Source organism: Mytilus californianus, unplaced genomic scaffold, assembly GCF_021869535.1.
Source record: "Mytilus californianus isolate M0D057914Y unplaced genomic scaffold, xbMytCali1.0.p SCAF_17, whole genome shotgun sequence".
Lineage (NCBI taxonomy): Eukaryota > Metazoa > Mollusca > Bivalvia > Mytilida > Mytilidae > Mytilus > Mytilus californianus.
The window spans coordinates 6,232,505-6,247,145 of NW_026262659.1; the positions used below are offsets into that span (position 1 = coordinate 6,232,505).

At 32.4% G+C, this 14,641-nt stretch overlaps 1 protein-coding gene across 4 annotated transcripts; it reads left to right on the forward strand.

The window, feature by feature from the left end:
* Nucleotides 1-3,068: 3,068 nt before the first annotated feature.
* LOC127726294 (uncharacterized) lies at nucleotides 3,069-9,626 on the forward strand. 4 transcript variants are annotated; one of them, XR_007993479.1, is made up of 6 exons: nucleotides 3,069-3,122; nucleotides 3,759-4,073; nucleotides 5,432-5,809; nucleotides 6,482-6,577; nucleotides 6,993-8,644; nucleotides 8,696-9,626. XR_007993479.1 is itself a non-coding variant. In XM_052233614.1 (5 exons), exons 1-5 carry the CDS (start codon nucleotides 3,080-3,082, stop codon nucleotides 7,247-7,249), a joined length of 1,089 nt encoding a protein of 362 aa, XP_052089574.1. In that variant the 5' UTR covers nucleotides 3,069-3,079; the 3' UTR covers nucleotides 7,250-9,626. The 4 variants fall into 4 exon arrangements, 1 of the variants encoding a protein (XP_052089574.1); XR_007993480.1 differs by having other exon boundaries at nucleotides 6,993-8,593; XR_007993478.1 differs by having other exon boundaries at nucleotides 6,993-8,491; nucleotides 8,543-9,626.
* Nucleotides 9,627-14,641: the final 5,015 nt, after the last annotated feature.

Here is a 14,641-nt window from a genome sequence, read left to right on the forward strand (position 1 = left end):
AAATGTTGTTTGTGCTGTACTTAGACCCATCTACCAAGAAATTAGTTTTACATGCACACGTATACAAATTGTGGTTTTTATCCAACGCAAATCATAGGTTTGAACGTTGTTTTCAATTTAGACTTGTATATATTTTTTTGTTTGGGCTTGTATTATATTTTCCTTCCGGTTTATATGATCCGTTCATCCTATTTTTTAATATTTCGACTCTTCAAAATTTAAGAGTCTATCCTAAATTGAGGTAAATTATATGGCCTTCCAAATACCGTTTCGATCCCTAACATCACTGAAGAGACATTAATTGTCGAAATCCGGATATGGTGTACAAATTTTTGCACCTCATGTTTGCGGTATACCATCTTCTCCGCAAGTTTATTGTTTTCTGTTTGGTATTAAATTAAATATAAGATCCATGTTACATCTGGTGATCAATTTATTTGGCAATCGTCAATGGCAGTCAGCAGGGTTTAAGAACATCAGTTGTTCGACCTGTTAGTCAAATGCGTTTTGTTAAAATATACTTTTCACTTTATTGGTCTTTTGGAAAATGTTGTTTGTGCTGTATTTAGACCCCTCTACCAAGAAATTTGTTTTACATGCACACGTATAAAAATTACGGTTTTTATCCAACGCAATCATAGGTTTGAACGTTGTTTTCAATTTAGACATATATATATATATATATATATATAAACAGCCGTATATTTTGTCGTTCTTAACGTATATACAACCTTGATTATTGGATATACTCAAAACTCCTCTACCAAATTCCGTTTTTTTAACATCTATACAAATAACCTTCTGCATGTTTTCGTGACTCTGAGTATGTCATTTACTATTATCTTTCTTTTTTTAAATTATTTTTTGTCCCTCGGAGTGACATTAAAACTGAAAAAAGGCTGTTTTTGAGGACAGCAATTTGACTCCACGAACTTCTAAATTTGGTGTTGGTCTTGCTATTAAAGATTATTCCGAGATCACATAAATTGTACCTTTACATAAAGAATTGGTTAAACTAATTCACAGCGGAAAAGAAATTTAGAAATTAAGTCTGCTTTTAGACGACTCATAGCTAATCTTAATAATCATTTCTGATTTGACCAAAATCAAAATTGGTATTTTCATTTTGTTATTCCGAAAATATAAACGGACTATTTGTCCAATTAATTTGACGATTAACCAATTAATTGTTCTGTCTGTCCGCTGTCCTATAAAATGGATCATAAATAAAATGCACAAATATCAAGAAACAGCTTTCATGATATATTTATTTAGTTTCAAGATTTTCAACTAGGTAAATATTTAGTGTTTTTTTTTTCTTTCTGAAATACAAAAGAAGGTGTATAGTCATTCATTGATACGTTTCTATTCTTTGCAATTAAAAATGACATTAAGGATTTTCAGCTATGTAATCCCCAATTGTGTTTAGCCTCTAGGTTGCACAATGAAGATCATCCCTGTTTTTTGGTGGGGTTCATGTTGCTCAGTCTTAGGGTTGTTATGTTGTGTTTTGTATACAACACTGTTGTTCGACTTTAGGTCTTTTTTCGTTTTTTGCCATGGCGTTGTCAGTTTGTTTTCGACTTATTAGTTTGAATGTCCCTTTGGTATTTTTTGCCTCTCTTCTGAAGACACGGTAGGGATGACATTTTGACAAGAAAAACATGTTACGTATCAGACAGATATATGTGTAAAGGTCACTTAGACAGCAATCTAACAAAACATGAATTCAGGACTGACATCTAGTAGAAGACATATAACCTTCATACAAATATAACCTTAGAGTCTCTGCCATATGTGTAAAGATATAAACTACAAGTGTAGGTAGATCACAAAGAAAACGAAATTATTAAGAAACTAAGGTGCCTACTCCCTCAGGCAATGTTGCTAAAATCGGCTTTTCTTTTAGATCTAATTTAGTCATACAGCTTTTCACGTGATTCAGTCTTATACATCCTTCGTTTTTCAAATTTTTGGGTTTGGGTGTTTCTGATGAAGTTAAGTCCAGAAAAAACGCTTCGGACGAAATGAATCAAGTTGTTGTTTTAAATAGAAAAGAAGATATTAGATCGACTATTACAATTCATGACAAATTCCATTGTTTCATTTGACAATTTGATAACAATAAAAATACACTGACTTGCAACAGACACTTACATTTTGTATTTTAGTACTCTGTTCTTCCTAAATTTATCAGTATCAGTGGACTTTGCAAATCGTACAATATTGCAGTTCAGAACAAAAACCAACAATTAACTATATAAAATAGGTATTACATACACAGAAACACAGATACGTTGTACATATAAATCGATTGTTACAGGTATAGTGCCAAAGAAAATATGCAGTCACTGTAACTCAAATCATCTACTGAAAGCAATATTTCGTCTTCTCAAATGGAATTCTTGACTGGTTGATGCCGCTTTTTGAGTATCAGAAATGTGCGGTCTTCAATATATATATACTAAAACAGAAATGTTTATAATAAAAATCGCCTACACCGAAAACAATACAAAAAGATATTAATAAAATGAACACTAATTTATCGTAAAATAAAAAATTAAAAAAAATGCTACCGTTTACTGAGAGCAAGTGCAAAATACTTATTTATTCTTTGTTACAGTATACAAAATGTCAATACTTCCGTTCATCCGAGCAATACAAGATGTAATGATGTCACACTATAAATGAAATACATTTCACTGTTCCGTAAATCTTTTGAATCAAAAATAAAAGATTTTAAAGGCAAATCGTATAGTAATACTGTATTTATTTCCTTATATTATATAATAGCGCAACTACATATTTGATCTGAATTAACATATAAGGAAATAGTCACACCACCCACACTGTAATAATATAATTAGAAATAGTAACAAGAATGTAATATTTTCAAAAAACTTTATGATTATAATGAGGAAGTAATGTTTTAACGGGTGACTAATAATCACACATCACACCTTTTCGTCCGTTTCTTTGTGGATTCCTGATCTTTTAATGGACTTCCCTATTTTAAACAGAATAACTTTCGACCACACATCCCCAATATTTGTATTCCTTGTCAAGTATGGAGTTGAACATGTTTCTAAAAACTATTTACTTCTGTTTGATCTTCTGGACAGGTATTTCATCGCAGTACTAATAATTTATGAATTTCATCATTGTTTGATTGCTAATTATTTCAGTATTTTTTAAACACTTTTCATAAAATTTTGCAAATAGATAGAATCATTAATCATCGTCATTATACTGGTGAGAAATCAGTTTGTCCCGTTTAGATTTATAAAAAAGATTTATCTCAATTCTTATATTTACAATCTTAAACACGTTTCATTTCAGTACACAGATAATTTGAACATAACACAAGAATAAACTGTATGTAATGTTATCTACATATATACTTATACGTATATTGTATTTAAATATTAGTAAGAATATCAGATGTATTGATACATAGAGTCTGCTTTTAGTTACTACGATAATCCACGAAATAGAATTAGTTTAGTGAGGTGTTTCAGTAAAATACAAAACTAGACCATATAATTATAAAATTAGAAATTAATGCAGTAACAACTGATGTCTTAACGAAGTGGTTTATGCTAAAAAAAAATGTAAAACCGTCTTTTAATTTATAGTGAGGTTGATTTACAAAAGATCAAAATTGGACTTCAAAATTAAAAAAAATCGGACTTCAAAAATCAAAATTCATTTCCCCTGCAGATATATGTACAGGCATCAAGACTATTTCAATTTTTCAGTTGCTTGTGCAAAATCAAAGAAACAAAAAGGATGTTTCAGACAGCGTTCAAAAGCAGACTGCCAAGCACTCAAGATACGCTGTCCAAGAGGGTCTATCATCTATAACCCGACAATATGGGCTACCGATAAAACATGCAGAGCGAGAAACCCTTCTAGTCTTGGACAACCTGTTGATCTCATTGTAAACATTGCAGAATGTTACTGGAAACCTAAATGCCTTATAAAGTTTCCAAGAAATCCACTTTTCCAAGCATCGAAAATTGATGATGTTAACACGTTACAAGTAAAAGAATGGACTTGTATCAGCCAAAAAGGTATTTCTAAATAATTTTATTCTAAAGGGTTACCTACTCAACGCTGTAATGGGATCTTAGAATATTGTTTTATTGGTATATATATATTGATTTTGATATCAGTAAATTAAATCCATTGTGTCTTTTTTGTTGTTAGGGATGTATAGATACCCTGCCACGTCCGGTCTGTGTTTTTGTTAGATGTTTTTTTTTGCTTTGTATCGATCTGATGAGTTAAGCCCTTTTCAACTGATATTTATAGTTTGTTCCTATGTTGTGCTGTAACACCACTGTCCAAGGTTAGATAGAGGGATGAGCGCTCAAAAAAATGTTTAACCCGCCACATCTTTTATGTGCCTGTCCCAAGTAAGGAGCCTGTAGTTCAGTGGTTGTCGTTGGTTCATCTCTGTCATATTTGATTTTTGTTAATTGTTTTGTTATAAATTAGGCCGTTAGTTTTCTCAATTTAAATTGTTTCATAATTTCGTGTCGGGGCCTTTCATAGCCGACTATAAGGTATGTGGTTTTCTCATTGTTGAAGGCCGTACGGTTGCCTATAATTTCTTACATCCACTTCGTTTGAACTTTCGTGGTTATCTGTCTCATTGGCAATCATACTACATCTCCTTTTTTTATAATGTTCAGGTAAAATTAACAACTTGTTCAAACCAAAAAGGTACGTTCATGTAAAATAATGAACGTGTGTGTGTCTAAAGGTGATCATAATAAACGAAATAGGCTTAAATCATCCAGAAAGGTACGCACAACTACAAATAACGGGTAGGCATTGTATAGATCTTAGGATATGCAAATATAACAAAACAAAGGTACATTTGTACCACATGTGAAATAATGGACTTGTGTCGGTCAAAATTGTTTGTATATGTAATACGATTGACCCAAATCAATGAAAAAGTTACAAAAATGTAGCGGTATACATTGTAGGAATCCTCTTGGAGCTGTTAGTAAAAGAATATATTTCTAATGCTCTTCTATTGAAATAGTCTATTCAAAACAAGCAGATATAAGAATACTAGATATGTTAAATTGCTACTTATGTAGACTCTAGACTATTTAGAAGCTGCCTTTGGTATATACACAGTGCTGCCTATGTAAGCAACATTTAAAACAGTTATTGGGTTAGACTGTTATGGGTATTTACTTCATATCTTCTTTCAACCTTTTTATTATTTACATGTAATCATTTTATAGCACATATAATATTGTATCTTGCAAATAAAGTTTCGCGATATTCGTTTTGTATACCGATATCTTTATTATGAGCGATTGGTATCTTATGCAAATCATTGTTTATATCAGCTTTTCTCCTGGTTCTATAGCTATTACAGAATCTAATTAAAAGAAACTCATTTTTGCAGAGAAATCGACATATTTCAGCCACGGTATCTGTGAAGGAACCAAATATATTACCTCATATACTGACGGAGTTATACTTAGCCATCCAAACATTCCATGGAATTATGATTTTGGAAAAAATATTAAAAATAACGCTGCATTTCAATGCCGGAAGCTGATCAATATGGACAACCATAGATATAACAGAATTCATATTTCTACACATATGTTCGATATAGACAAAAACACTGACCAGTTATATATAAATGACAAGCTTGTACCACGAACTGGCCTCGATCAAGTTTTTAACATATCAAGCGGAAATGTTTCAATCAGATTTGAAACACAACCAGGACAATATGTCTCAAAAGGAGGGCGTGGTTTTGTTATTTGTTTTAATAGTGAGTATATAACGTATAACTTATCTTAAGAATTGTCTTAATATCATAAGGGGAAATCTTTATTTGACATTCCAGTGATATCAACATACTTACTATGATTTGAAACATAAAATAGACCATTGTATGCTTTTAAAAAAAATATTTTAGCGTTTAAATTGTACTCCTGGTTTATTCGAGGTTGAATAAAACCCCAACCATCCCCAACCTTGAATTTTAAGTTAAAACTCTAAATGCGAATTCAACCATTCCTAGTCCCTTTACTAAAAGCTTTAGATCACAATGTTAACACGACCGTTCCTAGTCCTTTGATCTAAGAATACACCAAGGTATATGTTCATCCATATTTGTTTAACAAAAGCTAAAAAAAAAAAAAAAAAACAACAACTAGGTTTTAGGTCCAAGTCCTCTGACCAAGGGGCGAATATTGAGAACGATGCTGACGTCTCTTATGTTAAAGTGGTTTATACCAACACACCTGATAATTATATATTAATCAACTGGAACATCATAACACTATTCATTTATAATATGATCTTGATTGCCACAAAATACATTACTCAGCATATGATTCCGACGTACATAGTAGTTGAAACGAATTATGGCTTATCTCCATTCACTTTTGATCAAATTCATGTTATTATATTTAATAATTAAGTAAATTGTTAATTTTAGAGATCGAAAATAATGCCACAGTATTTGCAAATACATCAGCATGTGCCAAGTTACTGAAAACATATAGAAATGCACAACAGACCATGGACATGACAGGTACGTAATATGTGTCGTGTTGAAAAATATAGATTTTTGTTATAATTTTTTACCATTATGTGCTTTAAAAGTAAAAAAAGGTTAAAACCACACAGATAGAACTATTATCAAACTGGCGTGATAGAAAATCTGTATTAGAAAAATTATTGATATCAAAGATAGTTTTCTTACAAGACGCCTTTGTATTTTCAGTTAGTTAGTTAGTTAGTTAGTCAGTTGTTTTGGTTACAATGTAACTCCATTAGTTGCGAATGATGGCAATATCATCTTTTACGGTTAGAATTAAATATTTGATGCGGAACTTCAGTAACGATCTTTTTACCGTTACCTCCTAAAAAGTGTAAGACGAAAAAATTTTCTCTGGCAATGCTTTAATCGTTTTTATAGCAAAATAAGAAAATAATCTCTATTTCAGACATCAACTGCAACAAGAAGTTTACAAAGAAATGTCCCGCAAACGTTATAAAAGGTAGATGCAGAGATTGCAAATTGAAAGGTGTAAACAGATGTAGTAGTAATTACAAATCTACATGTTCCCTGTGTTGTCCTGACAAGGATATCAGGAGACATTGTAAACGTGTTAGAAGAAAGATTAAACAACGAACACAGAATGGTAAAAGCAGAAGAAAATACCATAAAAAGAGACGTCATAGACAATACAAGTTATTGTAATAACAATGCTATTCATCTTGAACGTACAGGCCTCATTGGTAATCATACCACATCTTCTTATTTGGTATATGGCTCGAGAACACAGTTATTTCGTAGTGCATTTCTTTTAGACAATAAATTCAAATTAAAAAAATCGCACCTGCTCTATCTCAAAAAGATTTTTACAGTGTAGTGTACTACTATTGGGACAAATAGTATCAAAATTATAGAAAAGTCTACTAGCTCTAACTCAAAATATTGACAATTCTATGTTAAAGGGGTCTAAAATTCAGTTTGACAGCTTCAGACATACTAGTTTTTGACCTTTTTTAACTGGACCAAATCACTACTTAACATAAAGATTCAGCACCCAAATATTTTTAACATGTAATTTCATCCCCTTACTTAATATTTAATGCATAAAATATAAAGAAAGAAATTTGGAAAGTGTATGAAAAAAATTTGCAAGTTATACACTGTCCACACGAGGGACTATATTTGAAGACAACGAAATGTGTCCTCGGACCATATGTATTTATTTATTTTCCTTATATTCATATCATTTCAAACAAAATATTCTTGGATATTGTTGTTACTTGAGCATGGTTGAATATTCAAAAAGTTTTTATATTTATATTTCTTTCTAGTTTCAATCTGTTTTTAATATTAGCTCATGTCAAAATTTACGCAAATATGTAACTATATAGCTACTAAGCCACATTTATATCATGGATAATGTCAGGTAATCTCGGGTAAAAAAATATTTCCCGAGAAAAATGATATGGTTACTGTGTAATCTATATGTTTTACCAGTAATAAACATTTCCAAGGTTTCTTTCATAGAATATATTATATGTTTTAGTATTTGTTATGATAAGTACGAAAATAATTTAAGTGTATTTCCTCGATGCTTAAAAAATATTATATACCAACAAACAAAAATGTTGATTAAAAATTAAATATAAACATATAGAAATAATAGAAATATCCAATCAAGACTACATTTTCTTTTATTATTAAATCATTTTAATATAAATTATGACTTACAGGGAAAATCAAACTAACTTACAGTTTTCTAAATCAATATCAAATAGCTGTTCTAATTTAAATCATTTAGAACTGTTCTACCCTCGAATATATTCTGAGAATTCAAGCCTAGAACATCTTTGGACAGTGTTACCCTAGAATTGATTCAGACAGTTTTACCCAAGAACAGTGGAAGAACAGTTCTATGCCATATAATTCTGACAGTTCTAAGGAAAGGTTAGAACTAATCCAAACTGTAACATATAATTCTGACAGTTCTAAGAAAAGGTTAGAACTAATCCAAACTGTAACATATAATTCTGACAGTTCTAAGGAAAGGTTAGAACTAATCCAAACTGTAACATATAATTCTGACAGTTCTAAGGAAAGGTTAGAACTAATCCAAACTGTAACATATAATTCTGACAGTTTTAATGAAAGGTTAGAACTAATCCAAACTGAATCTCGTATCTTAATTATTCTTTATGCGCTAAGCGGTTTAATTCATATCTAAATCATTGTTTGACATAACAAATAGTTAATTATCTCAGGGATATCTTAGATATAATATATTTTTGAAGAGTTTAGGGTACATATATCTGTTCACAAAGACTGACCAATATTCAAAAGATGCATATATTATATATACGAAGCAAATATAAACAACATCAAGCGAATAGATTAAAATACCAAAATGTCTCAAAAAGCGACCCTAGCCGTTTAGGAAATATATCAAGAACTTCAGTAAAACACAGGAAGTAGGGATCTTATTAAACTAGATAATTGAATTGTGTCTAATCGGTATCTGCCGGAAAATGTCTCTAACTCAAGGGTTTCTATACGGTATTACTTATCATTTCATGTGGTAGGGAACACTTTCAAATGTCGCTTTAACAAGGGTAAAAAGTCAAGATTCTTTAATTCCGGAAAAAAGTTAGAAATATATTTCCCTTTTCTGATTGCCTGATTGTAAACAGAACAACAAAATTTCATATTATACATTTTAGTCCGCAAAGGCAATGGCCTGACTTAAGTACATTTGTATGTTGTTAAGTTTAATTCTGAATGAACTAGCTTGGAATAATGCTTTAAATTAAAGAAAATGATTATTTTTGTCGCTATTTACGTACATTTTATACAGTAATAGATATATTTCACAAAATTTCAATTTAATTATATGTTTGAAAGTACAATTACATTTACGGTACCAATTTTACTACACCAGCTGCTTATTTTGAAACTAATGTCTCTTCAGTGATGCTCGTGGGAAAAATATTTAAAAATCAACAATATTTAGAGTTTTAGTTCTGTTTATTTGTAAACATCAATTTTTTTTATTGTGATAATAAAATGGTTTACTTATTGGTTGAAATTGGCTTTGAACTAGCTTTAAGTAAATGCAAGTAAACATAGATCGACGCTTTAGGGTTTCGCGTTCTTGTTAGTTTATTATAAGAAAAAAACAGATTTGTAAGCTATTTGTCACACCAACAAATGAGACTTACCGAAATTGTACTTCCCATGTGCAACACGACTGTTGCCATATGTGGAGCAGGATATGATTACCCTTCCTAAGTACATCAGATCTCCCCAATTTTTGCGGGATTTATGTTGCTCAGCCTTAAGTTTTTTTACTTGCGTCGCCGAAGGCGAAGACAACTATAGTAACCGCTCGACTCCGTCTTTCCGTCTGTCCATCCGTGCGTCTGTTTGTCTGTCCGTCTAACCATCCGTCCGTCTGTCCGTAAAAAATCGTCGAGTAGGAAACGTTTGTCAAAGTTTTTTTGGCTTGTATAAAAGAGAATGACTTAGTTTGCAGCTTGATAATGTTGAGTTGTAGCGAGTAAGCAATTTTTACTGTGCACTGTGCAGCCACTTCCTGTTTGCCGATAGTTTTCTCTTTCTCGTTTACAACACTCATTGTAAATAAAATTATCGTCAAAGTTTTCTTGCCTTAAATGAAAGGGAATGGTCAGTTATGCTTTATAAAAAAGAAGACGTGGTATGATTGGCAATGAGACAACTCTTCACAACAGACCAAATGACACAGAAATTGACAACTATAGGTCACTGTACGGCCTTCAACAATGAGCAAAGCCATACCGCATAGTCAGCTATAAAAGGCCCCGAAATGACAAATGCAAAACAATTCAAACGAGAAAACTAACGGCCTAATTTATGTACAAAATAATGAACGAAAAACAAATATGTAACACAGCAACAAACGACAACCACTGAATTACAGGCTCCTGACCTGGTACAGGCACATACAGAATGTGGCGGGGTTAAACTAGTTTGAAGGCACCAACCATCACCTAACCTGGGACAGTGGTGTAACAGTACAACATAAGAACAAACTGTAAAAATCAGTCGAAAAAGGCTGAACTCATCAGATGGATACACATAGAAATACATCTAACAAAAACACAGAGTTGACGTGGACGGGTGTTTGTACATCCAAACAATAAAAGGAAATTAAGTACAGATAGTATACATGCACGCTCAATCAATTACATGGAGCGACGCAGGTCCAGATCAAGTATCGGGACCACAACAGAATAGTTATTCCCATCACATATTCAGGTACCTATTCAAAGTCAGGATCCTCGTAAGACTTTGTCACATATCATCCTCGTAAGACTTTGTCACATCACATGTCATCCTCGTAAGACTTTGTCACATGTAATCCTCGTAAGACTTTGTCACATGTCATCCTCGTAAGACTTTGTCACCTGTCATCCTCGTAAGACTTTGTCACATCATATGTCATCCTCGTAAGACTTTGTCACATCACATGTTATCCTCGTAAGACTTTGTCACATGTCTTCCTTGTAAGACTTTGTCACATCACATGTCATCCTCGTCAGACTTTGTCACATGTCATCCTCGTAAGACTTTGTCACATATCATCCTCGTAAGACTTTGTCACATGTCATCCTCGTAAGACTTTGTCACATGTCATCCTCGTAATACTTTGTCACATGTCATCATCGTAAGACTTTGTCACATCACATGTCACCCTCGTAAGACTTTGTCACATGTCATCCTCGTAAGACTTTGTCACATCACATGTCATCCTCGTTAGACTTTGTCACATGTCATCCTCGTAAGACTTTGTCACATCACATGTCATCCTCGTAAGACTTTGTCACATGTCATCCTCGTAAGACTTTGACACATGTCATCCTCGTAATAATTTTTCACATGTCATCCTCGTAAGACTTTGTCACATGTCATCCTCGTAAGACTTTGTCACATATCATCCTCGTAATACTTTGTCACATGTCATCCTCGTAAGACTTTGTCACTTGTCATCCTCGTAAGACTTTGTTTCATCACATGTCACCCTCGTAAGACTTTGTCACATGTCATTCTCGTAAGACTTTGTTACATCACATGTCATCCTCGTAAGACTTTGTCACATGTCATCCTCGTAAGACTTTGACACATGTCATCCTCGTAATAATATGTCACATGTCATCCTCGTAAGACTTTGACACATGTCATTCTCGTAAGGCTTTGTCACATGTCATCCTCGTAAGACTTTGTCACATATCATCCTCGTAAGACTTTGTCACATGTCATCCTCGTAATACTTTGTCACATGTCATCCTCGTAAGACTTTGTCACATGTCATATCTTAATGCTTTTTGTTATTTGAAGCACTTGGTGTTGAGATACAAAAGTATTAACAACAATATCGAACTCCAAGGTAAATTCAAAAAGTAGGAAGTCCATAAAACCTGACAAAATCAAATGCTCGACTATATCAACCAACAGTTCGAATGGAAAACAACTGTCATATTCCAGGCTTGGTACAATTATTTTCCGTAGAAAATGGTGGGTAAAAACCTGGTTTTATAGCAAGCTTTATACCATGCCACGTCCGGTCTGTGTTTTTGTTAGATGTTTTTCTGCTGTGAATCGATCCGATGAGTTAAGCCCTTCTTAACTGAGTTTTATAGTTTTTTCTTATGTTGTACTGTTACACCACTGTCCAAGGTTAAAAAAGGGTTGGCCCTTCAAACATGTTTAACACCGCCACATTCTTTATATGCCTGTCCCAAGTCAGGAGCTTGTAGTTCAGTGGTTGTAGGTGGTTAATCTCTGTCATATTTGTTTTTCGTAAATTGTTTTGTTATATAGTAGGCGGTTAGTTTTCTCAATTGAATTGTTTCATATTTTTTCATTTCAGGGCCTTTTATAACCAACGATACGTTATGGGCTTTTCTAATTAATGAAGGCCATACGGTTGCCTATAATTGCTTACATCCAATTCATTTGAACTTTGGTGGATAGTTGTCTCATTGGTGATCATACCACATCTCCTAATTTTTTATTATTTTTATATTAATCTCTCACTGGTAAGTGTCCTTTTTTACCAGTTTGGTCATATAGTTCCTAATGTCATTATTGTTTTTATTTTAATCACTTTTATTTGCTTTACAAAATTTGGTAATGAATGGCACTAACTAAAGATCTTCTTCAACATCGAGTGCTTCAAATAACAAATAGCATTAATTTATGACCACTTCTAAATCGGTACCTGGCTTTAAACAGGCACACGAGTATAACTTTAAACCGATTCTGAAAAGAAGTGCTCATTTGAAGGAGGCCTAGGGAATTCCTTATACATATACAGATACAGATATGGCGGGAATAACTATTCTGTTTTTGGAATAAACCTTCCCTTTTTTTAAATCTGGATCAACATAATGTACATACAAGTACAATAATAATCAGTCAGAAAAAGAACTCTAAATGACATCAGTAGATAACAAAAACGCAAGTACAACACAATTCAATACCGTCAATACCGTCGCAGAGAGTGCTAAAATAAAACATGCAATCCTACACGTGCAGAATTTGACATTTCATTTGACACTGTCATATAGCTAACAATTTTTTAGAATCTTTCCATACTAATAAGTTAAATGTTTATTGGATTATTTTATTGTTTGTTTCTGTATTCGTTTTTTTTTTAATTTCTTGATAAATGCATAGCAGCGATTCTTAACCTTGCAAAATATAGATGTACATTTGCCTGTCTAATTATAGCAACTTCATTTGATGTTTGTGACATATAGATTGGATTCATTCAAACCTTGTCCTTGGACATGTCGGATGAATACTTGCCTATTATTAAATAGTATATATTGACCTCTCATTGTCGTATATATTATTTTTACGGTCCTGTAATTGACATTCAGCCCACAACATATGTTTATAGTAGTGAACAGCTGTCATTAATTAAAAGCTATCACGATCTAATAGTGTATCAGTGATAATTGAATGACATCGACCATGACAATCGACAATTGTAAACATCACAACGGGCTTATGAGACTAAATTTAACCAACTGATATGTCACCATCCGACCTTCAACAATGTGCAAAACCCATACCATATCCTAAGCAATAAAGTTTCAGAAATGCAAAAAAAATAAAACAATTCAAACGATAAAACCAACGGACTGACTTATGACCAAAACAGTAAAGAGAAAACAGATAAGATAGACAGCTACCAACGACAACCCCTGAAGTATAGGATCATTTCTGCACAGTCAAGTACATAATGTTGTTGGGTTAAACATGTTCGCGAGTGCTCAACCCTCACACTAACACGGAACAATTTTGTTACACCACAACATAAGAACAAACAATAAAAACCAATTAAAGAAGACTTGATTCATCAGATTGACACTACGGACAAAAATTAACAAACAGACTAATAATCAAAGTACCGATCTTAGATTATTTTCAGTTACTTAAAGCTAATTCATAGACAATTGCAACTAACGAATTAATTCTGTTCCTACTACACATCCAATAATTTACTGTAAAGACGACATTAACAGTCTTAGAAAAGCACGACCTTGTGCAATACCAAAATATAAGGATTGACAGTATGCAGGACCGTAAGTGTTTATAACTGTAATGTGAATACAAATAAACATTGTTTGTCTCTTTTTACGCATGCTTTTTGCATAATGTAAATTGTTTTTATTGTATTTCTGTGTAATAAACTATATGCATGGTGCCTCCAATGAATGTCATGGTTAATTGACGACATAAAGGTGACTGATTAATTTCGTTCTCGGGACTTTATATTTTTAAAGGTTTCTGTTGTTTGGTCCATACATGTTGACGAAGATGTTTTCTTTTATATTTTTAGTCAAGAAAAATATTAATATTCAAGAGATTCGAAAGGTTATGATAGCAATATAACAATAAGCATTATAATAAAATCAATAAAACGTTTGCAATATAACAATACGCATTATAATAAAACCAATAAAACGTTTGCAATATAACAATAAGCATTATAATAAAATCAATAAAACGTTTCATTAAAAAAACGTTTCTGTGATTCTGCAGCTGTACTGC